The sequence below is a fragment of the Macrobrachium nipponense genome, chromosome 43 (genome assembly GCF_015104395.2).
Source record: "Macrobrachium nipponense isolate FS-2020 chromosome 43, ASM1510439v2, whole genome shotgun sequence".
NCBI lineage: Eukaryota > Metazoa > Arthropoda > Malacostraca > Decapoda > Palaemonidae > Macrobrachium > Macrobrachium nipponense.
In genome coordinates, this window is record NC_061104.1 from 52836084 (window position 1) to 52863954 (window position 27871).

General features: G+C 45.1%; 1 protein-coding gene across 1 annotated transcript in view; it reads left to right on the forward strand.

The window, feature by feature from the left end:
• LOC135213741 (ras-related protein Rab-33B-like) overlaps nt 1-27871 on the forward strand; it is a 60763-nt gene that overhangs the window by 17587 nt on the left and 15305 nt on the right. The window contains exon 4 of the mRNA XM_064247869.1: nt 9986-10079. Within this exon, the coding sequence (XP_064103939.1) occupies nt 9986-10079 (94 nt within the window). The remainder of the gene's footprint in view (nt 1-9985; nt 10080-27871) is intronic.

Below are 27871 nucleotides of genomic sequence, written 5' to 3' on the forward strand. Positions count from 1 at the left end.
AATAATACCAGAGAATTAGCACAAGATTGAAAAGAATAGAGGGTCTCAATAAAACTAAAAACTTAACTAAATACTATAATTGGAACAAAATTGAAATATTCATACAAAATCTTCAGACAATTCTGAGTAAAGAATAATAACTAAATGTAACTTACAACTATAAATATTTACAAAAGTATTTACACAAGTTTACAGGTAGAATATGTAAATTAACATGTGTGTGGAAAATTTAACATAAATAACACACTCAATAAGTTTTATAGATACAAATCCAAAAGTTAATAAACCATTGATAATGGGAGAGTGAACCCTAGCATAAAAATAAGGGGACCACACTTAATGATAATATATACAAACATTTGTGGTGACCCTAGCATAAAAATAAGGGACACACCACTAACAATCATGAGAGCAGCTAAGACTCAAGACCAAGTGTAGAGCAATATGGTAGGTTAGACAAACTGTTAGGTAAGGTAGGTGTAGAAAGGAGATCTGGATCTTCAATTGTACTACTAGGCAGAGTCAGGGGAAACTATGTTACCCACTGCAACTGCTGAAAATTTCAGAGATTCCAAAGACTTCAAGTAGTGACGCTTAAATACTGTCGGCGATTTCCATCCAGTATATTTTTTCAAATCATCAAAGTTCATTTGTCGAAAATAATTGATTGAGGTGGCCACTGCCCTGACATTGTGTGCCTTAGGGAAAGATTCAGGGTTAGCTTGTTTAATAAAGTATAGGATCTGTTGCCTAATACCTTTAATTGAAAAGGTACCACCTTTTTCTCTCCTAAAGAGAGGGACCCGAAGAGGAGGAGGATGTCCTAGACAGAAAGGTTCTTTTCAGGGACTCGTAAGGTCATCACTGGACAAAGAGAAAGGTCTTGGGGAAGGGGAATGACTTTCCATGGTTCCCACCTCAACAAAGGATCCTCATTTTTTGCTAAAAAGCTGCGATCCAGAGAAAGCGGAGAAACTTCTCCTGAGGGAGAAATTCTACATGACCCGAATCTCTGGATAGCGCCGACAGTTCTGAAATTCTAGCTCCTGAAGCCAAGCTTAATAAAAATAATGTTTTTTCTTAAGAGCATTATGAATGAACATGTCCATTATCTGTATCTGAAGCCAGTTTAGAACATCATTTAGAAACCATGACACTGAAGTAGGCCTTACGGAAGGTCTAAGTCTAGCACAAGCCTTGGGAATAGACGAAAAGTAAGAGTCTGTTAAGTCTATATTAAAACCCAACTGAAAGATCCTCTTCAAGGCTGACTTGTTTGTCGTAATAGTGCTAGCTGCGAACCCTTTTTCAAATAAGGACCTGATAAAGGATATGGCTGAGTTGACTGTCATGATTTTAATGTCCGATTCTCTCAGGAAAGATGCCAACTTTTTAACTGCAGCATCATACTGCCTCAAAGTTGAATCCCTTTTATCTGATTCTAAGAAGAGGATATTTTGTGGATCTATATTTGCATCCCTCTTGGCCGCAAACTTCATGAAGTCCATAAAGTTAGGGCTTTGAGAATTCCTGAGGAAGCGAACACAGTCTTCATTTGTACCGACTGGGAGAGTCTGGGATTGGGAATCCGAAGGGAGGATGAAGACCCAATTCCAGCAGCAGGGGGTACAATTGCTCTTCGGCCAGTCCGGAGCTACTAGAGCTATCTGACCCTTGAAAAGTCCTGAGTTTGCTCAGAACTTTCAGGAGAAGATTCACTGGAGGAAAGATGTAAATTTTTCTTTTCCCGCAGTTGTTTCCAGTCTATGGATAGAGCGTCTGTGGCATAGGCCAGAGGGTCCAGGTTGGGAGCCACATAACAAGGAAGTTTGTGGTTCGTTGAGAGGCAAACAGATCTACTTGCAGACCTGGTACCCTCCGGAGTATCCAATTTGGAACGAACTGTTGTCCAGCGACCATTCCGACTCCAGTGGAACTGAACGGTGGGATAGAGCATCTGCTATAACATTCCTCACTCCGGCCAGATGGGTGGAGGAGAGATGCCAACTGAACTTGTCCGCCAGGAAAAGATGGCTCCATGACATGATTCAGGTGTCTTGACTTGGAGCCTCCCCTGTTTATGCAGTGAACTACTACTGCGCTGTCCAGAACTAACTTTACATGAGAGTTCTTTGGTGGAAGGAGTCTCTTCAGAGTCAGGAACACTGCCATTGCTTCCAATACATTTATGTGAAGCTGGCGGAATTGGGGTGACCACGTTCCTTGAACTTTCTTGAACTGAGAATATCCTCCCCAGCCGCTTAATGAAGCGTCTGTGTGGATAGTGATTCCCGGAGGAGGGAATGAAGAGGCACTGACATGGACAGATTCTTCATCTTTGTCCAATGACACAGACGATTTCGTAGAATTTGCGGTATTGCTGACAACTTGTCCCTGGATCTGACATTTGCTCTTGAGCGCCAGATCCTGGTTAAGTCTTTCAGTTTGGCTTTCATCAAGATGTTTGTCACTGAGGCAAACTGAAGGGAACCTAGGATTCTTTCCTGGTTTCTCCTTGAAGCATATTTGTACCTTAGAAATTGCTTCACTGACTTCGCTATTTCCTTTCTCTTGGTTACTGGAATCGACAGAGTGTGAGAAGATAGATTCCATTGAATGCCCAGCCATTGAAAGCGGGACTCCGGAGTGAGTCTTGACTTTGTCCTGTTTTATCTGGAACCCCAGATATTCCAGGAACTGAATGACTTTCTTTGTGGCTTTGCGGCATTCCTCGACTGTTGGTGCCCAAATCAACCAGTCGTCGAGGTACGCTACTACCATTATCCCTTGAGACCTTAGTTGTTGAACCACTACTTCCGCCAACTTCATGAATACCCTGGGGGCTACGTTCAGACCGAAGGGAACTACCTTGAAGGAGAATGCCTGGTCTCCCAGCTTGAAGCCTAGGTAAGGGCGAAAGTGTCTTGCAATAAGGATATGATAGTATGCGTCTGTAAGATCGATAGAGGTGGTGACGGCCCCACGGGGAAGTAAGGTCCGCACCTGCGAGATAGTCAGCATTTTGAACTTGTCGCAGCGAATGGCCAAGTTTAACTGGGACAAGTCTAAGATTACCCTTCTTTTTAATGAGCCTTTCTTTGGCACGCTGAATAAGCGACCTTGAAACTTTAATCACTTGACTCTTGCTATTGCTCCTTTCTGAAGGAGTTCCTCTGCATACTCTGTCAATTCCTTCGATGGAAGTTGAAGGAACGGTCTGGGTGGAGGGGGGCCTCCGATCCAACTCCAACCCAGGCCTTTCGACAATATACTTTGTGCCCATTTGCTGAATCCCCACCGATGCCGGAATAGAAAGAAAAGTCTCCCCTTCCTACCTTTGGAGATCTCACTGCTGCTGAGCCGAGTGACCTCCGCGGCTTCCACGGAAGTGCTTTCCCCTGTTAAGCGACCTTCCTGATCCTCTCTGACGAAAGGATCCTCTAGCTCTACCTCCCCTGGTGAACCGGTCGAAGTGTTGGAAGGCCTGGCCTTCGAACACCTGGTTAAATGCCGGGGAGACAGCGTAGGACGTGGAAGGCTGAGCTTGTGGGGAAATCAGATAGATGGGCTGAGCCTGGGCTTTCGACGTGGAAGGCTGCCCTGGCTGAACGACCGGCACCGCAGACACAGCCTGACTGAAGTGCTGAGGCTTCTTCTGGTAAGGCTGAAACCGTTTGGTCTTCTTTAGTTTCCTGCCTGTAGACGAAGGGTCTTGACGTCTCTTAGCGGAGAGGCCCCAACGGTCTTTGAGGCTTTGATTGAGCCTCGTCGCCTCGCTTTGAACCTCTCTAACCATCGCTTCTGGGAAGAGGTCTGCCCCCCAGATGTTGGAGGAGAGCAACTTATTCGGCTCATGCCGAATAGTTGCTTCCTGGAGGACATGCTTACGGCAGTTGACCCTCGCAACCACAAACTCGTACAAGTCCGATTGGACTGTACAAGTCTGTGATTTGGTCAACAGCTTGAAAAGCGGCTCCGAAGCGTAAGATATGGCCGCTACCTCAGTCATGCCATGGTGTTAATAGACCTGGCCAGTCTAGTTTTAGCCTCAAACTCGGACTGAATGAGGCTATCGGGGAGTCTTGGAAGCTTCTCGCCGAACTGATCCATCGCACAGTCCGGCTTAAGCTTGCCTACCGAAAAAGTATTCGGCAGGTCTTCCCACAAATCCCCAAGTGAAGGGAGCAAGGGTGATGTGGGGTCTGCTTCCCTCAACTGTGGCAAGGGCTCTCCCTTTCAGCCAGCCGGGATGGTAACGCTGGCGATCTTAGTCAGGAAAGGAAGAGGAGTCTCTTCCTCCATCGTAAAGATGGTGAAAGGACTCTTAAATGCGTGGATTCTGGTGTTGGAGCAGTCCATTTCATCCAGACACCGGAGCCACTCTCTCTGAGCCTGGTCCCTGGAGTACAGCACTGTCTCCCTAGGAACCTTATCCTCCCTGTTCATAGCAGCCTCCGTCAGCCTGGCGTAGCCAATGAACGGAGGTTGAAGATTCTCTGGGTAAAACTCGAATTCTTCAATCCTTCGAGTACCACACTCCGGGATGGAAATGAACCCGTCCTGGAAAGGAGCGTAGGGAGCTACTCTCCAGGGATTGTTCATGGAGAATGGAGGGAGAGAATCATGAGGAGGGAGCTGGAGTAGGCCTACGCCAGGTGCCGGGGAGGCAGCTTGAGGGGCCTGATTGAAGCCAGACATAAGATTTTCCTGAGTGGCAATCCTGTCCGACAATTGGGAGAACATCTGTTCCATACGCGTCCTCAGAGACCCTACCAAGTCTCCTATCTGCTGCATCATCCCGACGGAGAAAGCGTTGGGATCGAAGCTAGGTGCAGATGTCGACGTGGACGGGTAACTCACCAGAGGTACCGTAGGGGAAGGAGAGACCACTGACTCCGCCGGAGTACGGGGTCTCTCCTTGGAGGACTTGCTCTTTGAGACTCTAGAGCCTGAAGCAGATGACTTACCCTTCTCTGCTCCGGGATTAGAAGCCGAAGACTTACGAGAGGACGACCCCGAAGAAGTCTTTTTAGACAACGACGTCTTAGTCAGGGTTTTCTGCGCTCTGTGACCCTTCACTTTGGGAACCACAGAAGCGCTGGGCGTAGTATACGAGAGCTCCGCTCCCGTAAAGCCCTGAGAGGAAGCAAGAGAAGAAGATCCAGTGGCGCCCAAGGGAAGCCCTTGAGCGTCCAACGTACCTACCTCGACCAACAGATCATCTACACCTACCATAGGCTCTACATTCAAATCTAAAGTGGCGACCTCCGCCGAGATATCCTGGCCTGGTTCCTTCATACACGCGGCGACCTGCCGCTGGATCGCCGTCATCGTCGGGGCTGCCTCCGCAGGGTCGACGTACCCCGTCGACTTGCCACCGGGGAACAGCAGGACAGCCATTCTCTTCTCTAGGATGTAGGGCTGTCCCTTGGCGGCGTTCTTCCCGAAGCCGCCGACCCAAGCCCTCAAGGTTGCAAGAGCAGTCTCTCTAACCGCGGCAGCCTGGAAGAGAGGGTGTCTGTTAGATTTTAGGCTAAAGTTGAGGTTCAACCTTAGAATAAAATAAGCTTAAGACTAGACAGTATCAGCATATATTCCATAATATTTATGGGGAAAACTTAAGCTTAAAAACCATAATTTCAGAATTTATATCGTTATGTATATACTGATGGAAAATACTTACCCTGTCCAAAAACTGACTCACGAGATCGTAGCAGATCGTACACGTCTCGTGGAACCAGACCTGCAAATTCCCGTGAGGAGTCGCACACGGAGCATGAGACCTGCAGACCTCATGCCCGCAGGGGTCCTGGAGCACAGCGTTGCACCCCGGGTGCTCACAGTTGGTAGTCTGTAAGTGGAAGGATACATGAGTATCGATATAACACTCACAGGGCTACTCTAGTACTCCGTTGCATGCCGGAGAATGATAAATTTTTGGGCATAACCCCTCCCCTATCGCCTTAATAGGCATAAAATGAAGACTCCGGTGTAGGCCGGAGAATGAAAACAGCAAGGCAAGGGAGGAACCCGGCTTAAGATAACTTATAAATAACTTATAATTAACTTAAGCATAAAACAGTTAAAGTAAATCCGGAGAACGACTCCGAATCGCGGCGCTGTCCGACTCCGCCGGCTACGCCGGAGAGACGGTACGGTGTAAAGCAAAAGTGACCAACTGAAATGCATACACTCCGCCGGCAGGCGGGGCTACCGTACTTCCCCCCCGTAATCGATGGGGCTCCAGGAAAGAGAACAGAGATCCGTCATCACGGGGGAGGAGGCGAGGAGGGGCGAAAACAGTACCCGAGCATACAGCGGAGCGCCGGAGCAACAAAGGCGGGGGGAGGCCAACCCCCCGACTCCGTCACAGCGAAGCACCACCGAACCAGGGAGACAAGGTCACTCCCAGCCAAGTGTCTGTCCAGACTCCCCTACTCCCTCCGCGTAGGGAGAGAGGGAGTCAGGCCCGGATGGAGCGAGCTAGGACAAACCTCCCTCCCCCCTACTCTATGGTGATAGCGGGGGGAGGGAAAGGCGACTGGGACGGGCGTCTGGCTGTACCGCGATCACAGGGTGACCAAGGTACGATAACACAACACAATCGACAAAATCGGTAGCCTAGGCTAATGCAACCAAACTGATCAGAAAGATGCAACAAACGTGATGCAACAAAACTGACAATAAGGATGCAACAAAACTGAAAAGAGGACCATGGGACCACTGATACCTAGGCTAAGCGAACAGACCAGACGCCCTAGGCTAATCAAAACAATAAAAAAAAAAAAAAAAAGTAGGGGAAAATAAAATATAGTAAGAGAAAATATCCAGGAGTGTACGACTAACCCGAAAGAAAGTCTACCACTCAAAGCTAGCCTGGGCCGATATGAAGAGCGATGGCTAGGGTCTGGATCAGAAAAAACTGAATGCCTACGTAAGGTAGAGAGACATGCATGCATGACCTAAAACCAAGGCAGGCTAAATCCCCAAACAATATCATAATAAAAAGGACACTAGAGACGCACGTTAAAAATAAGGGAAAGGTTCCAGGTATGGAACAATGCCGCCATGCTCCCGACCGGGAACCTGTATTTATACCTAAAAAACGGCAAATACAGGCTCGTGGAAGGAACGAAACTAAATCGAAACCTTTCGGAATACTTAACTTAGCCGCTGCAATAGCCGAATGTTCCATGGTGGCGAAAAATCACGCAAACAAAGCACAAAAAACAAGAGCAAAAGAAACGCGTGGGTTTCTTGGCCTGCTAACATAAAGGATGGCCACCAGAGGCACGGCAGTCGGCTTGGCGTGGGTTGCAGTAGTAGTAGTTGCCGCCCCGTTCTGTGGGTCGGCTCTCTCCTTGAGGGAGTTTGTTGTGGGAAATTTCTAAATGGCAAGAAGTTTGTGGTAGTGGTCTCACTCACCCTAGTGACCATACTGACACCCTTCTTTTATTTTGGGTGAGCGAGTCAGTTATACTGACCTCTTCTTTATTTTGTTTATTCTCTGGTATTTGTTAGATCATTTACCTAAGAAATAATGAACTAAAGGATTATTTCGCGCAGCGACACGAACTGAGCCCAGAAACTGTATTCGGTTCAGTTGTTTTGAATAGTGTTGATAGTTGTGATAGGTGTTATGGAATTTACATTAACTATTGACACAACCATTGGCACTTCAGGGGTTAGCCTATCATTAAAAGTCTAGGTAGGATTTAAGGTTTGCTTTTTATTACTTTGTGTATAAGATGACCCCCCATTTTGGGGGAGATTTTTGAAGGTTAAAAGGTCCCCTTATACACTAGCATACGTATAAGGTAGTCAATTGGAAGATTTGAAGAATCACCTTATACACTAGCATATAAGGTATTCAATTGGAAGATTTGAAGAATTGCATGGTATTAAATTAAGCTACCTGCCATTGTAAAATTGGGTGACAAAAGGTGGATGATAAAACAATTGTTAAAGAAAAGGTTACTTCCCTTGAATAGTAAAGGCTATGATTTATAATATGAAGGCAGCGAAGAAGCAGGTGTGAAAAACAAAAATAGCCAAAAATAAACTCTGACAATGTTTTTCACAAATGGTTTCTGTACCAGAGGTCAACTGGAGTTGATGTTCTTGGTGCAAAATTGAAAGCAGTTTCTCAGGGACTTGGCATTTCCTGTTACAAGGCATCTAATGGGTGATTGACTTTGGCATTTCCTGGATCAGGGCAACTATTGGGTGACCGACTTTGGCATTTCCTGGTTCAAGGCAACTAATGGGTGACAGACTTTGGCATTTCTGGTTTCAAGGCATCTAATGGGTGATTGACTTTGGCATTTCCTGGTTCAAGGCAACTAATGGGTGATTGACTTTGGCATTTCCAGTTTCATGGCATCTAATGGGTGACCGACTTATTTCATTACTGCTGTAGCCTATCAAAGTGGACATCCATGGAGAGGCTGTTAACTGACTCAGTGAAGATCCTGTTTAATTAGAGATCATCATATTACAGAGTATATATCTGAATTTGATAAAGATTATTTGGATATACTTTTGCAATTAGTGATTATACCAATGCTCCCACAGCAATTTTAACCTTAAATTCTTCTTGGGGTTAGGTTAAAGCCCTCGGAATTTTATTCACTGGTTTTAATGAGCAAATGTAAGTCGCACACTGCACTGATGACATTTAAGTGTGATTGCTTCACATAATGTCAGTGTGGCATGGTGGTATCTGTTTGCTAGAACAGATACAGCTGAAATTTAGTTATCTTTGTTCTTGCCTGACAGTTCACTGGTTAAAACCAACTCATAGGTCTTTGGCTTGTGCTTCCAGCATGTAGGCCTTGACAAAAATAATCGCATCTGTGGCTTTGATACTTGATTGATTTCATTAGGGCCATTGACAGGTTGACCTGAACGATTGACTGACAGTTGAAATAATGTTCTTGAGGGAAGCTGGATTTTAAAATGGCTGTCTAACCATAGGACCTGTTCTCATAACAGAAAACCATTTCTTTGACTAGTATAGCCTCTGTCATCTCAGTTGCCTTAGCAAGGTACCAGTCACTCATCTGCCAGGGATTAGAAACACTGGGAAGGTCACTTACCTGTATTATAGAAATAAAAACTATGGATACAGGGTTCTAAGACTTCTTTCATTTTCTATTTTGCTGTCCTACTTCTGAAAGTCATGAAAATGCCCCAGCTGAATTCAACTTGTGTTGTCACAGGTAAATATAATGCCATCCTTCTTACATTCTTCCATTGTTCTGCTTCTAGTATAAAACTGATAAAAGCAGTGATCAGGTTTGCAACTGTAACAAAATATTGGATTTTTAATGTTAGATTCATTGAAGTTAAAAATGCAACACAGAATCTCACAGAAAATAGGAAAGCAACAAATCAGAACACCAAGGCATAGATAGGGCAGAAGTGCATAATAAACCAGCTTTTATGCAAGATAAGGCAGTACACGTTTTGTGAGCAAAATGGTTAAGAGATGACTGGTACATCACAAGACACCAGAGCGGGAAGAGATGTCAGACTTCTCCTACTCTCTCCCCGGTGACTATCACCCTGCTGTCACCAGCCTAGTTCTATATTTTACCAGGTCCAGCTAGTGCTAAGAGATATTCCCCTGTGTAAAGACCTTATGTTTGTAGTTTTGAAAAATGCAAATCAATAAAAAAAAATTTCATGTTATATGCAAACTTGGAGAATGATGTAATGCATAATACTTTCTTATTAGAATAAGCAAGTTTTGACTCTGTGAAATTATTATCATCGTTGTTATTATTATTAATAGGGCTTAGTTTTTCCAGACCTCTGAGTCTTAAGTATATGCAGTATTTGAGCTATATTAGCTACATACTTAGAAGGTATACACTCAGGTGCTTTGTAAATTTTTTTTTAACTATCACTTATGTATTGTATATATTTATTACATTTTAGTTCGTTTTGGTTATTGATCAGTATTATATCTGTCAATTGGCAGATTCTGTGGTGGCCAGTTTCCAGAGAGAACGGAAGCAACTATAGGTGTTGACTTTAGAGAAAAACGTCTAAGAATTGACAATGAGGATATAGTAGTAAGTATTATTTCAGAGTGATTGTTGTGTTGTTTAGAACGAAACCTCTTTTATGCATATGCCTGCATGGTTAGGAAAGGCCAGCTGTTGACTAAACAGTTGCATAAATTATCAGACATTTTTTTCTGCAATTTATTTTTCTCCCTTACGCAGTTGTGTGTACGTACCAAGTTGCTGTCTTATTTCCTTTAGGTTTCTTTTACTCTATTGGAAGTTAGTATTATGTTAGGTTTTTGTGTTTCCTTTCTAGTATTTAGTACCTTAATCATCAAATAAGTACTTATATATTTTTATACTGTGATGATAGTTTTAAATTTATGCCTACTTATTGATATAAAAAGTTTTACTAAGGCAAATTTTGTTTTTTATGCAATTCAGTTTTCCCTTCATAGCCTCTGTTATAGTATATTGGTTTGGCTTAATTGTATGTTTATTTTATGGGGCATAATAATTTTTATGATTTTATGGCTGATACAGTATGCCTTTTGGTTTTCTGCTACTTAAACAGAAGTGAGTGTGGTTTAATGTGATTGTGTAATTTTAGAACTTTTTGCCGTTTTGAGTGTACAGTGGTCCCCCCGTATTCGTGGGCGATGCGTACCAGACTCCCCCTCCATGAATAGTTAGAACCCGAGAATGTTTGGAACCCCTATAAAAATGCTAAAAACAGCCTATTTTGTTAGTTAAAACTCAAGAAAAACCCACTACAAATTTTTACACTTTTAATAGTTTTATCACAAAAAGTGCATTTTATGATGAAATTGATAAAAAAAACCAGGAATTTGTGGATATTTCTCCTAGAAAAATACTGCGAATATGCGAATTTCCCGCGAATAATGCGGGAAAACGTTCCTGAGAGAAATCCGCGAATGTGAGAGTCCTCGAATCCGGAGAACACGAATACGTGGGGTCCACTGTATATGCTTTTCAGCATTTTTTCTGGTTAAAAAGGTCAACAGGTATCACTGTACAGACGCCACCCTACTCTCAAACGGGTTATGTTCCGGACATCCATTTGAATGTTAAATCGTTTGTAAGTTGGTTACTGTACTCTTCATGCCTGCTTTAGTACAGTATGATATGAAATCAATGCAGTACTGTACATATTTTCATCCTAAAAAAACAGTACCTATAAAATCAATGCAGTACTGTAAATTTTTTCATCCTAAAACACAATACACTGTACATACTGTACTGTAGGTGCAGAACAGGTACACAAACAATATTTGAACTTACAGGTGGCAAACGGGAGTGTTGTGAACACAATTTTAATTTGCGATCCTGTTTGTGTGTATCGCTGAATATTTCTAAGTTGATTGTATGTAAGTAGGGTGGTATTTGTACTTGAAAATTGTCTTGTCTGCCTCAGTAAAAGCTAGAATACAGAGCATCGCATTGCCTTGAGTACATGTCCAGATCTTGATGACGTTAGGTTTTTTTCATCATGACCTCCATCATTAGGGCTCATATATTCTATTTAGTACCTCTCTTTCCTAGTACATACCAAACAAAAGGGGACTATGATGCTCATGCTGTTTCTTGTAATTTTACACAAAAAATTACTTGTACTTACTTCTTATGCACTGGATCTCTTGCCCCTATCAGTAAGGGAGGGCAGCCTATTAAGTTTTGAGTCTGCTATTGTTGTTCAGTTCTCCAGCTTGTTCAGCCCTGCCGTCTTCTGACTGTTACAATTTTGAACCAGGAAGTACATTACAGTGGTCCCCCCGTATTCGTGGGGAATGCGTACCAGAGCCCCCCGCCCCCGTGAATAGTTAGACCCCGTGAATGTTTGGAACCCTTATAAAAACAGCCTATTTTGTTAGTTAAAACTCAAGAACAACCCACTACAAATTTTTATACTAGGTTTTTTAATAGTATTATCACAAAAAGTCCATTTTATGATGAAATTGATAAAAAAAAACCCAGGAATTTGTGGATATTTCTCATAGAAAAATACCACGAAGTGCAAATTTTCTGCGAATAATGCGGGGAAACATTCCTGAGAGAAATCCGCTAATGTGTGAGTCCGCGAATCCGGAGAACGCAAATACAGGGTGTCCACTGTATTAGAAGTTCAGATATTTCATGATAGTGGTAGCATTACAATGGAGAATGAAGGTCTGCTTCCAGTCCTTAATCCTTTTATCTCGAATGATGAGGAAAGAATGAGGCTGGTGCTTGATCAACAGGAACATTTGAACAGAGGCAGTCCCTGGTTATTGGCCAAGGTTCTGTTCCTGGTGGGGTGCTAGTAAGTGAAAACTGCCATTAACCAAAACTTGGCGATTTATGGTGCTTATGGAGCCAAGTTTTGGTTAATGGTGCCTCTTGTTAGGTATGTTATGGTGCCATAACTCTATTATTAGCACCTCATGGCGCTGATAACTGGAACTCTGCCCATTATGGTGCCATGAAACCGGATCGCCATTAACTGAGTCCGCTGATACCCGGGGACTGCCTGTATACATACTCGTATATCCTCCTCACAATATGAATCTGTGATCAGATGCACTGACCAAGGAATAGGTGCATACCTGTAGGACCGTTGTTTTCAGGTGTGTGACCGAGATGATAAGTACCTCCTCGTCGATATCCTGAAACTCAAGGCAGCATTTTGGGCCTCCCGAGAGTTTTGGGATTTGATTTTGATGCACCCAGTTGTGTTGTTAAACAACAAAACCACAATACAGTAGTACCTCGAGATACTAAATTAATCCGTTCCGAGGCGCCCTTCGTGTCATGAGGTTTTCGTATCTTGGACCACATTTTACATGTAAAATGGCTAATCCGTTCCAAGCCCTCCAAAAACACCCCAGTAAATTTCATTATAAAGCTAAATTGACCTATAAACAATGAATTTCATGTATGACACTTACCTGGCAGGTATATACGTATATAGCTATATTCTCTGTTCCACCTGGCAGAAATTTTCAAAACTCGCGGCAAACGCTAGTAACCTATTAGTAGTTCAGGATACCACCACCCCGTTACCGTGGCGCTAGCGCCAGGAACCGTTCCCACTTGGGCCAGATTTTTTCTGCCAGCCGAACCGGCAACATTGTTGGTGGTTCCCTGCTAGGATTTTCTTCTCGTTGCTGACTTTTCATGGAATTTTTGGTATCGTACTTGGAAACGTTAGCTTGGCATTCGCTTTGGATTGTTCTTTGAAGATGTCTGACACTGGTAGTATGTTTAGAGTTTGTGTGAAAGAGGGATGTAAGGTAAGGTTGCCAAAGGCTTCGGTCGACCCTCATACCATTTGCAAGAAGTGTAGAGAGAATGTGTGTACTTGGGAGAGTAGGTGTGTTGAGTGTGAGAATTTGTCAGAGAAGGAGTGGAAGATATTTATGAAATATGTTGAAAGGCTTGAGAAAGATCGTGTAAGGAGATCTGTTTTCTCTTAGTGAGTAGTCGAATACTTCCAGTAAAAGGAGTGAATGTGTTTCCTCTCCAGCTCCTTCTAACGTAGAGTTGGTAGTTCCTTCTCCCTAGGTATCTCCTGCACCTGCTGCTGTATCGGAGGGGACGAACGATACACAGATTGTTAAGGTGCTCGCTGCCCTTGCGTCCATGGGTGACCAAATACAGCGTCTTACGGATAAAGTGAGTGCTTTTGATGTCAGTGAAAGTGTAGTGGAGGGGGCGTCTGATCGTCTCTCTCGTGCTCCTAGACCTAGACCTCTGTCAAGCTCCCAGACCCAAGGGAGAAGGCATGTCGACAGTCGAAGGGAGGCGAGAGAGGTTTTACCACGGTCAGGCGTCTTTTCGGACAGTCCTGTTGTAAGATCCCAGGCTGTTGCAGTTCGCCGCAGAAAAGGCGTAACTGGGAAGTGTGCGTCCTCTGCTGGTTTTCGACATCCAAGAAGCGCGAACATATTGGTACTCGGTAGTGTCTCGCCCCCTCAAAAGGACGTTAAGGACATCAACTACTCAAGATAGACGTGCTCACTATCGTGAAGCTTGGAGCAGCCCGGAGGTTTTGTCTTCCTCAGATGACGAGGACATGGTTCCGACCAAGAGGAAGAAGATTGTGCGTTCGAAAGAAGACTCGGTACGGCCCGTACGTTCCTGGATTTCGTCAAGAGACTCCCCCCAGTCCTCTTGCTTGTCCTTGCCTCTTCTCTCTCCTTCGGGTAGAGTCCAAGATCGCTCTCCTTTGCGTCCTATTCCTTCTCGTCTTCCTCCTTCTCCTACGGCTGTTCGTCAGGAAGATAGTACGAAGGATTTCTTAAGAGAAATGCAGTCTAAGCTTGCAGTTCTCGTCGATTCATGGGATGCTCCTTTGCAAGGACGTGCAAGGCGTAAGAACGATTTCCTTCCCGTTAAGTCTTCCAAGAAGACGGAAGACAAGTGTTTGCGTGCCGAGGATTTAGGACGCACGGGCTCTACGAAGACGGGCGATCGCGTAGTGTTCCACGACGCAGGACGCAGGAAGAAGAAGATTGTTTCGGAAGAAACAGGACGCAAACGTCAGTACGCGGAACTGCTAGTGGACGCAGGACGCAGGCGGCAGGAAGTAGACGTGTTTCGAAGGACGCAGGACGCAAACGGCAGCACATCGTTTCTTCTGTGGTTGTAGAACGCAGACGGCAGGACGCAGAGACTTCGTTGGTGGCAGGACGCAGGCGGCAGGACGTTAATCCATCAGCAAAGCATCACAACGATAGTGATCTGCAAGACATTTCTTCAGCAGAAGAAGAAGTGGACTTTGTTGAAGAGAAGAATGTCGAACCGTCTTCGGATTACAAGATCCTTACTTCACGTCTGCTGTCTATTTTTGAAGGGGAATTTCAGCCTACGGCGCCTTTATCTCCCCTGTCTCAGTTTTCTAAGACTAAGACTCCTAAGAAGTCCTCTTTTCTCAAGATGACTCTGTCGATTTCGGCCAAGATGGCGCTGCAACGAGTGAATAACTGGCTGAAGGACAAGAAAGAAGCGGGGAAATCCTCCTTCGCTTTTCCCCCAGCCAAGTTAGCATCTAAGTCTGGGGTATGGTATGCTACTGGAGAAAGTCTTGTTGGCCTGGGAGTACCTGCCTCCTCCCAGGGGGACTTCTCCAGTATAGTGGACAGTTCGCGCAGACAGGCGTTGCAGTCTGCCAACGTCTGGGTGACTTCGTCCGAGTTTGACCATCTTTTTAAAGGAATTTTTAGGACTTTCGAAGTCTTCAATTTTCTAGATTGGTCATTGGGAGCGTTGGCGAATTCCTTAGAAGACGAAAATGCACAAGATATGGAAGTGGCTAAGAGCATTATGTCCTGCATGGACAAGGGTCTCAGAGATGGAGCAAATGAACTGGCTTCATTGTTCGCTGCAGGAGTTTTGAAGAAGAGGTCGCTTTTGTGCTCATTCGCTTCTAAAGGCGTTTCCAACGCACAGAAATCAGAGTTGATGTTCTCTCCCCTTTCAAACCAACTGTTTCCGTCAGAGGTTATTAAGGATATAGCTCTGGCGCTTTCTCAGGCCACTCAAGATTGGCTCTCTTCATCGGTAAGGAAGTTTTTACCATCCAAGTTGGTGAAGAAAACTCCAAAAGAACTTAGCCCTCAAACAAGGCCTTCTCAACAGCCCTTTCGAGGCAGAACTTTTGCCACGACCCGCCTTTAGAGGCAATAGAGTACCAGCGAAAAGAGGAGCCAAAACCAACCTCTAAACAATGAGAACTCAGTCCTCCAGACAGCAGTAGGAGCCAGACTTCAAGAATTTTGGGAAGTTTGGCAGAACATGAAGGCAGATTCCCTGGGCCGTCAACGTAGCTCGGGAAGGGTACAATTCCCTTCTTAAAGAAACCTCCCTCTCGCAACATCTCCGAGAGCCCTGGGGGCAAATTACAACGATTTAGTGAAGAAAAAGGCTCTGTGGGAGCAAGTCTCTTCCATGCTAGAGAAAGGAGCCATAGAACCTGTTCTGGATCACGAATCTCCAGGATTTTACAACCGGCTATTCCTGGTTGCGAAGTCCTCGGGAGGATGGAGACCAGTGCTGGACGTAAGTCAACTGAATGTTTTCGTGGAAAAGACCAAATTCACTATGGAGACGAACGATTCAGTACTGGCAGCGGTACGTTCAGGGGACTGGATGGTTACCCTGGACTTACAAGACGCATACTTCCATATTCTGATTCATCCAGGAAGCAGGAAGTATCTAAGGTTCGTGATTCAGAACAGGATCTTTCAATTCAAGGCCCTGTGCTTCGGCCTTTGCACAGCCCCCCAAGTGTTCACGAGGATGTGTCCAATGTAGCAAGATGGCTGCATCTAAGAGGGATCAGAGTGTAATTTTTTTATTTGACCGGGACTGGTTGATAAGATCCCAATCGAGAAAGTTCAATGCTGGAGGACCTGAAACAACGTTGGACTTAGCAAAAGACCTAGGTCTTGTGGTAAACCTGGGGTGGGAAAAAAAGTCGCAGTTTGAATCCCAAGCAACAGATAGTCTATTTTGGGGATTCAGATATCGTCAGCGACTTTTCGGGTTTTTCCGTCCCTCGAAAGGCAAGCCCTATGCATTCGGAAGGTGCAGGACTTCCTAGAGAAAAACCGATGCTCAGCAAGAGAGTAGATGAGTCTACTGGGCACACACTCTTCGCTAGAGAGGTTCATTTCTCTAGGAAGACTGCACATGAGACCTCTACAGTTTTTCCTGGAAGATTCATGGCCAAGAAAATCGCAACCGGATTCCTTCCAGTTTTCTAATTCTTGCCAAAGTGAAGGAGGAATTAAGTTGGTGGCTAACCCCAGGCAGGGTTAAGCAGAAGAGATGTCCGCTTCAACAGAAGAAAACCCAAACCTCATCTTGTTTTTCCGACACGTCGGACGCAGGTTTGGGGAGCGACATTAGGGCCCATCAGGAGGTGTCGGGTCTTTGGAACGAGGAAGAACAAGTTGGCACATAAACAGGAAGGAACTGATGGCGATTTTCTTGGCCTTGAAGCACTTCAGAGAGTTGATTCGAGACAAGACAGTGCAGATCAACTCGGACAACACCACGGCTCTGGCATACATCCGCAAACAAGGAGGGACTCATTCTACTTTCCCCTCTACATGCTGGCAAAGGAAGTCCTACTTTGGGCGGAAGAGGAACGTCGTTTGCTCACCAGGTTCATCCAGGGGGATAAGAATGTGGGAGCTGACCTGTTGAGCAGAAAGAGGACAACTTCTACCGACAGAGTGGACGTTGCACCTGGAGGTATGTCAGAGCCTGTGGAAGTTGTGGGGCCGTCCGGGTAGTAGATCTTTTTTGCGACAGCCAGAACAAAAAGATTACCAACCTATTGCTCTTCCGGTTCCAGATCAGGAAGCAGTGGCGGTCGACGCCTTCCTGATGGATTGGACAAACCTAGACGTTTACGCTTTTCCTCCATTCAGTACTGGGTGGAAAGTTATGAAGAAATTCAGGGAGCCAAGGAACGAGGATGACCTTAATAGCTCTTTTTGTTTTTGGCCGGCCCAAAGTTGGTTTCACAGAGGTACTGGAATGGACAATAGATACACCAAGAACTTTTCCTCTAAGAGTAGATTTACTCAGACAACCCCACTTCGACAGATTTCACAAGAATACCCTCGCTCTGGGTCTGACTGCGTTCAGACTATCGAAAGTCTTGTCAGAGCGAGGGGATATTCTAGAGAGGTGGCCAGTGCAGTGGCTAGAGCCAGCGAACCTCCACAATCGCAGTATATCAGTCGAAGTGGGAAAATTTTCCGTAAGTGGTGTAGGAAGAGGAAAGTGTCTTCATCTAGTACCTCTGTGACCCAAATCGCAGACTTCCTCCTATACTTAAGGAAGGACTTAGGATTGTCAGTGTCTACAATCAAAGGCTATAAGAGTATGTTGACCTCAGTGTTTAGACACAGAGATCTTGATATCTCTAATAATTTGGACCTTAGAGATCTGATTAGGTCATTTGGTACTAAGAAACAGCCGCAATGCAGGCCTTCTGCTTGGAACCTCGATGTTGTCTTGAGGCATCTAACCTCTAGTAGATTCGAGCCTTTAGAGAAAAGCTCTCTGAGAGATGTGTCTTAAGAAGACTATCTTTTTTAGTCGCTTTGGCAACGGCTAAAAGAGCTAGTGAGCTTCAGGCCATTTCAAAGAAAGTGGGATGGAGACATGGTAATGCAGTGTGTTCATTCCAGGAAGGTTTCTTGGCCAAGAATGAGAACCCTGCGAATCCTTGGCCAAGATCCTTTGATGTCTTGGGTTAGTGGGACATGAGCAAGAAAGAGTTCTCTACCCAGTGAGAGCATTACGGTTTTACATTAAAGAAAGAACAAGAGAGATCAGAGGGAATTTCTGATGCTCTTTGGTGCTCAGTTAAAGACCCCAGTAAGATCCATGACAAAGAACGCTCTAGCTTTCTTTTATTTGAGAGAGTTAATTAGAGAAGCTCAACAGGTTTGTGTTCAAGAACAGAGCTTCAGTATCTTGAAAGTGAAGGCTCATGAAGTCAGGGCAGTGGCGACTTCATTGGCGTTTAAAAAGAATTTAGCCCTCAAAGAAATGATTGAATCTACCTTTTGGAGAACGAATTCAATATTTGCATCTCATTATCTGAGGGATATTCAGACAACCTTTGATAATTGTCAGACGCTAGGTCCATACGTGTCCTCGGGTACAGTATTGGGCAAAGGAGTTTACCACCCCATAAACCCTTCTTTTTAAGCTAATTTTATTTTATTCAGGTGATGGTGTTTGTGTTTATTGGTCGTCTGAGAAAAGTGTGTTTACTTTTATCAGTCTGGTTTGTATTATATTGGTGTGGTGTGTGTGTGTGTAGTTCAGGACTTGATCTATTACTAAGCTTGAATGCCGTGGCATAAGAGGGCTGTAGGGTTCTGTCAACACATTGGTCATGCCCAGTTGTCAGTTTCAGTCTTAGCTTCTTCAACATACAGGACACTTCCTTGTTGAGAGCTCTTAAGGTTTAAGCAGACTGAGAGGCAGGACCTATGAAGTCAGCTACCTTAGCAGGTAAGGAACCTAGAGTAAATTAATAATTTTAATTTTTTATACTCTAACAATGTTGCTGTCATTGACCCACCTCCAAATGTGTCAATCTGCTATATATATACCTGCCAGGTAAGTGTCATAAATTAAAATGAAGTTTTTATGTTAAAACAAAGTTTAATGTATACTTACCTGGCAGGTATATATATAGCTATATTCTCTGTTCCACCTGGCAGAAATTTTCAAAACTCGCGGCAAACGCTAGTAACCTATTCGTAGTTCAGGATACCATCACCCTGTTACCGTGGCACTAGCGCCAGGAACTGTTCCCACTTGGGCCAGATTTTTCTCTGAACCTTGTCTCCTGAGGGGAGGAGGGTGAGCATTAAATTATATATACCTGCCAGGTAAGTATACATTAAACTTTGTTTTAACATAAAAACTTCATATATAGTACTACAACAATTTGGACCATTCAATACCTAAATTAATAACAAAAATGCAAAATCTGTAAATAAAGTGTATTTTGTTCATGAAACTTACCTGTCAGATATACATATAGCTGTATTCTTCCGAAGTCCGACAGAATTTAAAAAAATTACGACACACGTTGTGGGAGTCAGGTGGTTAGTACCCATTCCCGCCGCTGGGAGGCGGGTATCAGGAACCATTCCCATTTTCTATTCATATTTTTTCTGTCGCCGTTGCTGTAAACATCTGTTTTCAGCACCTCCGTCTTGGATTTAGGAAACTTTTGGCTACTAAGTATCCCGATTGATTTTTTGGTATTTTGACTTTGGATCGGTGGCTAGGCACACGTTACTTGTGGAATTAATTGGATTTTGGCTTGATTTCTCTTAAAACTAAGATGTCTGGGTCTAGTTTGGCTAGCGCCAGGTTTTGTAGTAGGGATGAATGTAGAGGTAGGCTACTGAAAGCATCGGTAGACCCACATACATTGTGTAAGAGTTGTAGAGGGCATGATTGTTTGTATGAGAATCGTTGCAAGGAGTGTGAATGTCTTTCTGATTCTGCGTGGAAGGTGTATGAAACCTATCTTCGCAAGCTTGAGCGTAATAGGTTGAGGTGGTCTTCCTCCAGGAGCGTTTCAGGTAAACGTCAGGAAATTCATGTTTCTCCTATTAACCCTCCTGTTGTAGTTACTTCTCCTAACCCTGTAGTGCCGCCTTCGGGCCCTGAAACAGTGTATGTGGAGGGTAATGCCCTTGCTTTGATTCTAGAGTCGATACGCAATCTGGAATTGAAAGTGCTCGCCTTAGAAGGCAAAAGTGAAACTGCGAAGTGCAGTGACAGTGTCCCTTGTGTTGTGGCGTCAGATCGGCCCCATTTCGCCTCTAGGCCTGGACCTCTGCTGGACTCCCAGGTTTCAGGGAGAGGGCATGTCGAAAGCTGAAGGAGGGTTACGGGGAACCCCCACCGATCTGACGTGCCTTCGGCAGTTTCTGTTGACGCTACCCAGACTGCCAAGGAGCGTGCGCGTGCACGCCTCCTCAGTGCTTTTCTTCATCTGAGGCTTCCTCCCCGCATAAGGGGTGGAGCTCTCAGTCGGATTCACGCCCGTTGAAGAGGAGCGTTGGTGAACGGGACGCTTTACGTCCTGGGTTTGCTGCTGAACTGCGGTCTTCACCTGACAGTGCCTTCGCGGCCTTCCCGCCGCAGGAGAGGAGTAGGTCGTCATCAGATGATGACTCCTTCGAGCACCCCAGTCGCTCAGAGTTCGCTCAGTGGCGGTTCCTGTGAGAACGGAAGAAAAAAAAGGCGTCCCCTCGCCCCTCGCCTTCTCACAGGATCAGCCCCTCTCCCTGAGAGGGAGCCTTCTCCTACTGAGAAGATTCTTCGCTCTTTACAGCAGCAACTTGCTTGTGTGAATGCCAAGAGAGAGACGGAACCACGTCGTCGGAGGAAGGATGACAGGCTGCCCGTCAAGAGATCCAGGCAGTCTCCCTCTCCGTCTCCTCGCTCGTCTCTGTCTCCTGTATTGTCGCCTTCTAGAGTTCGTGCGGCTCCCCAGCGGCTTTCTAGAGTGACGAAGATGGTTGTTTCTCGCTCTTCGCATAGGGTGGTTTCTCCTGCTCGTAAGCTTGACACCTGTAGAGAGGGTGACGCTTTTTTGGACACTTCTGTTCAAGCTCAGCCTGATCTTGACGCTCGGCCGGACGCCAGGCGAGCGCCAGTGGACGCCAGGCGTGCGCCAGTGGGCGCCAGGTGTGCGCCAGTGGACGCCAAATGCGCGCCAATGGACACCAATGGACGCCAGGCGCGCACGAGTGGACGCCAAACGCGCGCCAGTAGAAGCCAGGAGTGCGCCAGTGGACGCCAGGCGCGCGCCAGTGGACGCCAGGCGCGCGCCAGTGGACGCCAGGCGCGCGCCAGTTGACGCTCGGGTGGACGCTCGTCAACGCCCGCGCGTGTTTGAGGACTCTCTTCAAGATTCTTCACGCCTTCAAGAGGTGCACCGTGTTCCATCTTCGCCTTTACATGCTCATGAGTCTGCTTACCTTCGACTTCGCACAACGTTCCGGTTTTGAGACTTGGACCTGAGGGTCATGTAATCGTCACTAGTTCCTCCTACTTCACCTGTGTCGGAAGGTGAGGTGAGCGGGCTTCAGAAGAAGCTGATGATGAGCAACCGCTGGCTCCTGTCTCTTCAGACTACCAGGTCTTGACTCGCCTTCTTCAGTCTGCGTTCGGAGACACCTTCAACCTGCAGCTCCTCGCTCTCTCTCAACTTTCGTCTTCTAAGGTCACAAAGTTTCGGGGTTGTTAGAATGAAGAAGTCCCTTTCGACTAAGAGGCTTTTTGTAAAGTCCACGACTGGATGGAGAGAAGGAAGGCTCAAGGCAAGACCTCGTTTGCTCTTCCACCTTTCTAGGCTTAGCGGAAAAGCAGGGATGTGGTATGAGACAGGGGAGGACGTCGGTCTCAAACTTCCCTCTTCTGCACAAGGAGACTTTGCAAGTCTTGTGGATGCCTCGAGGAGGTCCCTCCTTTCTTCATCCAAAGTGACTTGGTCTACGATGGAGATGGATTATCACCTTAAAGGCCTCTTTCGGACGTTAGAGGTCTTGATTTAAATTCAAATGCTTTATTTCGGACATAAAAGGCCATAGACAAATACATAAAATATGCACACACAAATTACATAAAAAAGTCCTCCACACTCCAAGGAGGACAAAATTTAGAATAAGTATGAGAAATGATTATGAAAGAGAAGTGAAAAATTATGATATGAATGAGATGCGGATAATGAAGCTAAATGATTCTTCCTACTAAAAGGGCACATACATATGTAGCATCAGAACAAAACAAAGAAATACTATATTCTTGCATAAAGAGCACACCAAATGCACTAAGCATAAATGAGGCTTTTCCAGTGTTTGAAAATAATTGAATTATGCAAGTAAACGGGTGGGTGGGCAACCCTCTTCATAATACAGTTTTCGGAATTCTTCAGCCTTTGCAAGTAGCATGTTATGTTTTTGCGTCTCAGTCTTGAAAAAGATGGCTGACCAAAAGCCACAAAAAGAGCAGATGCACTTGCATGCCTCGGAATGCCCAAGTCTTTCGTAGGCTATCGTTGTAACAAACTCTCAGCTTATTCATAGTTCGTTGTTTTGCTCTGACAACCAAAGATATGCCATAAAAACTTGTACAAAAGCTCTGAAAAAGCATTTTCTTGACATCTTCGCTACATTTAAAAAGTTCCTTGAAATCATATTGCCCTTGCACATAGACCTCTATTCCAATATTCTACATGGGCGTCGTCCGAATTTTGAGCAGTAAGATTAATATCCTAGGTACTTTATTTCCTGTACGAAAATCTATATGTGCATAGTTAACAACAATAGGTGATATATTACTTGGGCAGATCTTACTCTTAGAAAAAATTATACATTTGGTCTTCCTTACGTTTAACAATAGAAGTCTGTCAGACATAAAATCACAACAAATTTTTATAAGCAGCTGCAACCCACTTACTGAAGGAGCAAATAAAACAATATCATCAGCGTACAACAAATGATTTAAATCATGTGTTTAAATAACATTCCACTTTAATTTGACTCAGCCTATGTGAGAGGTCATCCCATATATACATTGAACAGGTAAGGTGAAAGTAAACTTCCCTGTCTCACTCCACATGAAGTGGAAAATTCATTCATCGAAAATACATGGCCCCATTTGACAATCATTTGTTGATTTTTATACCACTCACCGAGCAGTTTAATAATATAGCAAGGAACATTTCTTTCTGACAGTACTTTAAACAACATCTTATGAGACACTTTATCAAAGGCTTTAGACATATCCATGAAACAAGCAAATACAGGTGTTTTACGAGCATTATACTCTCGGTTACGTGTTTAAGAATATGAACTGGCATTTCCGTTCCATGATTGGATTTGTAAGCGAACTGGTTGTCACTTGTCAATAAGTGCTTTTTGCATCTCTCCAATATAATCGCTTCCAAAACTTTTGAGATAACAGTGGCTAGAGCAATCGGCCTATAATTGGAACTGTCCACATTTTTATCTTTGATCAAAAAGGAGAGAGTATAACAGAATAAGAGCTCTCGGTAAGTAGGGATGACAGAAACAGGAAGTGACGAATAAACTTAGTAAAACTCTAAGTACCGGATGAGCCTCAGTTAAGTGCTGAAGGGTCAGCCCGTCATGTCCAGGGCTACTTGAAGTGTTCAAAGAATTTAAAGACATTCGATATTTCATTGAAATTTGTCCCTGTAACATCTCGCTGACCTTGATTTTTCTTTGGGTCTGGAACAGGATGAGTAGGGTCGTTAAACAGCTCAGAATAATGTTCTTTCCATAACTCGGCAATGTTTTCATAACCACTCACATTATTTATTATGTCAGGTAAGAAGGTTCGGGATTTTCTTTTCTTATTTATTTCTCTCCAAAATTTCTTCATACTCCATTCAGACTTGTAGCAATTTTATTTGATCTAATTTATCTTCCTCATTTTCCCTACAAAATCTGAACATCCCTTTGAACTGAGCTTTAGAAAATTTCATTTTATCATAGAAATATCCCTCCCTTGGATTACCAGATTCCTTCCATGCTGAATAGTCATCCCGTGCTTCATGATGGAATTCCTTTACAAAGTCATTCCAACCAGGAATATGGTTGAAACCTCTGTGATTCGTCTCCTTAGACTCAGACGACCGCTGAAGTGCACTAATTAGTCCAAAAGAAATTTCTCAATAGCTCTAAAATTGATCTTCGTTTTTGACATGATCTTGTGTTGCATTGTAGAGTTTCCAAAGGCAACTCAATGTTTTTCAAAAGCTTCTTTCAGATTTACCTCTGTATACCAGTAGATCCCCGAGATAAAACTTCGTCTGACTACCGTCATTCATTTCTACCAGCGTAGGTAGTTGTGAGACCTCCAAAGAAAATGAAAGAGGACGATGGTCTGATCCAATAATGGAATGCAACACACACATATTGTTAATGTGCGTTAGAAGACTAGGAGGGCAGACAAGGTGGTCTAACCAACGGGTGTGGCCCGTTGTGTCACTCACCCAAGTGTAAGTGTCGGAGGGCATCACAACAACATCACCAAAAGACATAATCGTAATGGGTGCAAAAGTCTTTCAGCTCGTTACCAAACCGTGATTCAGGGTGAGCGTTAAAATCACCAACTACAAAAACCTTTCCATTTGGGTGATCTGACATAAGACAGTGTATTTTTGCTAAACAATCAGTCCGTCTGAGTATGGAAGATAACAGTTGATAATCCTCATACAACTTTCCTCTATAGACACGTCAATACAAAATTAGTCTGTCATCTGAGGTTGTCCACTCGCTGTACAAGAGGCAAGGCCCTTTTCGGTACAGAAAAGCAACGCCCCGTAAGGACGACCAGCCAGCAACTCCCTCGATAAATCAACTGGGGAAACTGCATAATATGCAAATTCAGAATTTATTCTATTCAGGTAGTCTGATTCCTGCACCAGTAGCCAAGTCTCCTGCAGACAGACTATATCAGAAACATGAGTTAATTTGGCTACATCAAAATGGCAATTTCTAACTGATCTACAGTTATAAGATGTAAATCTTAAATCCATTTATAAAGAGAAGGAAATTGAGATTAATCATACCAACGACGGACCAGAATATCCTTACCCCAACTTTCTGGTTTGTACAAATCCTTGACCCTACTTTGTGGCATTTCTTTAATAATGACTTTGAAAGATCAATAGTGAGTGAATCGTTGTTCAACATGCTCGCACTCTACCGTCGTGACACCCCCGCTATGCGAGAAACTGGCCAAGAAGCATCTCTGAAGTAGTGTCAGGTTGCAGCCTAGAGACAAATAAATGTACATGCCTTAAAGGCTGAGCTGCCTTAAGTGAGCTTTAACTTCTTAGATTGGTGTCTTGGAGTTCTGGATACCAAGTCTCGGAGTCCCGATTCGATTAGCCTGGGGGAGCTGTCCAGCGTCATGTCGTGTATGGACAAGGCCGTCAGGGATGGCTCAGAGGAGCTGGCTGCGCATTTTTGCACAGGACTCTTGAAGAAGAGATCCCTGTTTTGCAACTTTACTGCGAAGTCAGTTCTCCCCTCGCAAAAGACAGAGTTGCTCTTTGCTCCTCTTTCGGATCATCTCTTCCCCCCGCCCAGGCTATAGTTAAGGACCTTGCAACTAGTCTACAGGAAAAAGCTACGCAGGATCTCCTCGCCCAATCGTCTTGAAGATCTGTAGGCCCTTCGACTTCTTCGGGAGTTCCGATTGCGAAGAAATCGAAGCCCTTTCAAGGTGGATCTTCCTCGAGACCGGCCCCTCGAGGAAGAGGCACTTCCAGAGCAGAGCCCCTGCGCTTCCAAAGGGCAAGAAGTGAAATAGAAGTCCTTCAGTCACCAGTAGGAGCCAGACTTCAGCTATTTGCAAAAGCCTGGAGAGAGAGAGGTGCGGACGCATGGTCGCTGAACATCTTGGAAAAGGGTTACCTGTATCCCTTTCCTGAAATCACCCCGCTGTCTATGACACCCAGGGATATGTCGCTCTCGTACTGGGGGGAAAAACAACAAGTTCTTTTCGATCTGCTCGATCAGATGATCGAAAAAGAAGTGGTAGAACAGGTTTTCGACCTGGAATCCCCGGGGTTTTACAATCGACTGTTCCTGGTGCCGAAGCAGTTGGGAGGATGGCACCAGTCCTAGATGTGAGCAACCTAAACCTCTTTAGTCATCAAGCAGAGGTTCAAGATGGAGACGCCTCAGTCAGTGCTTGGGGCTTTAAGACCGGGGGATTGGATGGTGTCACTAGATCTCTAGGACGCATATTTTCACGTCCCCATCCATCCCCAGTCAAGAAAGTACCTGCGGTTTGACCTGAAGGGGGAAGGTTTTTCAATTCAGGGCACTCTGTTTCGGACTGACATGGCACCGATGGTCTTCCACCTTTTTTTTTTTTGATGAACATTGCGAGATGGTTTCATCTGGTCGAAAGTCAGGATCTCTCTCTACTTAGACGACTGGCTCATTCGAGCCTCCTCGAAAGCCCGGTGTCTGGAGGACCTTCACATGACTTTGACGTTAACAAAGTCCCTGGGACTTCTGGTAAACTTCGAAAAGTCACATCTGACCCTTCACAGTACATCGTCTATCTGGGGATTCAGATAGACTCAGTAGCTTTTCGGGCTTTTCCGTCCCAGGGGCGACAGCAACAATGCTAAGAAAAGTGTCAGCCTTTCTAAGGAAAGAATCATGCTCGGTGAGGGAATGGATGAGTCTGCTGGGGACCATTTCCTCGCTGGAGAAGTTTGTTTCCCTAGGGAGGTTGCACCTCAGACCTCTTCAGTTCTTCCTGTCGGACAACTGGAAGCACGAGAACGACCTGGAGGGGATCTTGGAGATCTCAGAAGAGGTGAGAGAACACCTAAGATGGTGGTGCGATCCGTTGAAGCTTACAGAGGGAGTTTCCCTCAAGCTTCAGAGCCCCGACCTAGTGTTGTTCTCCGACGCGTCTACCACGGGATGGGGAGCGACACTAGGGGGGAAGGAAGTGTCAGGCACCTGGAGAGGGTAACAGGTGTCCTGGCACATAAACCTCAAGGAACTGGCAGCAGTTCATCTTGCGCTCCAGTTTTTTCCAAGACGAAGTCTCTCACAGGATTGTGCAGATCAACTCGGACAACACCACACAGCTCTGGCATACCTCAAAGAACAGGGAGGAACCCACTCTCGGTCTCTGTTCTACCTTGCAAAGGAGATCTTGTTGTGGGCGAGGGCCACACGATGTTACTATCCCTGATGAGGTTCGTCTCAGGAGTAGAAAACGTCCGTGGCAGACCTCCCTCAGTCGGCAAGGTCAGCTGCTGCCGACAGAATGGACCCTTCACCAGGACGTATGCCAGAGGCTGTGGAAGTTTTGGGGACGTCCTCTCTTGGACATCTTCGCAACTTCGAGAACAAAGAGACTTCCACTGTACTGCTCACCGGTTCTAGATCCAGGAGCAGTGGCAATAGACGCCCTTCTCTGGGACTGGACGGGACTAGACCTGTACGCCTTTCCCCCACCGTTCAAGATCGTAGGGGATGTATGAGGAAATTCGCAGCACAGAAGGAACGAGGATGACACTAATCGCCCCCTTCTGGCCTGCGACCGACTGGTTCACAGAGGTCATGTCCTTCGTGGTAGACTTTCCGAGGACTCTGCCCCCAAGGACAGATCTACTCAAACAGCCCCACTTCGAGAGGTACCACAAAAACCTCCCCGCTCTGAGTCTGACTGCGTTCAGACTATCCAGAAGTTGGCCAGAGCGAGAGGTTTTTCAAGACCTGTGGCAAGAGCGATCGCCA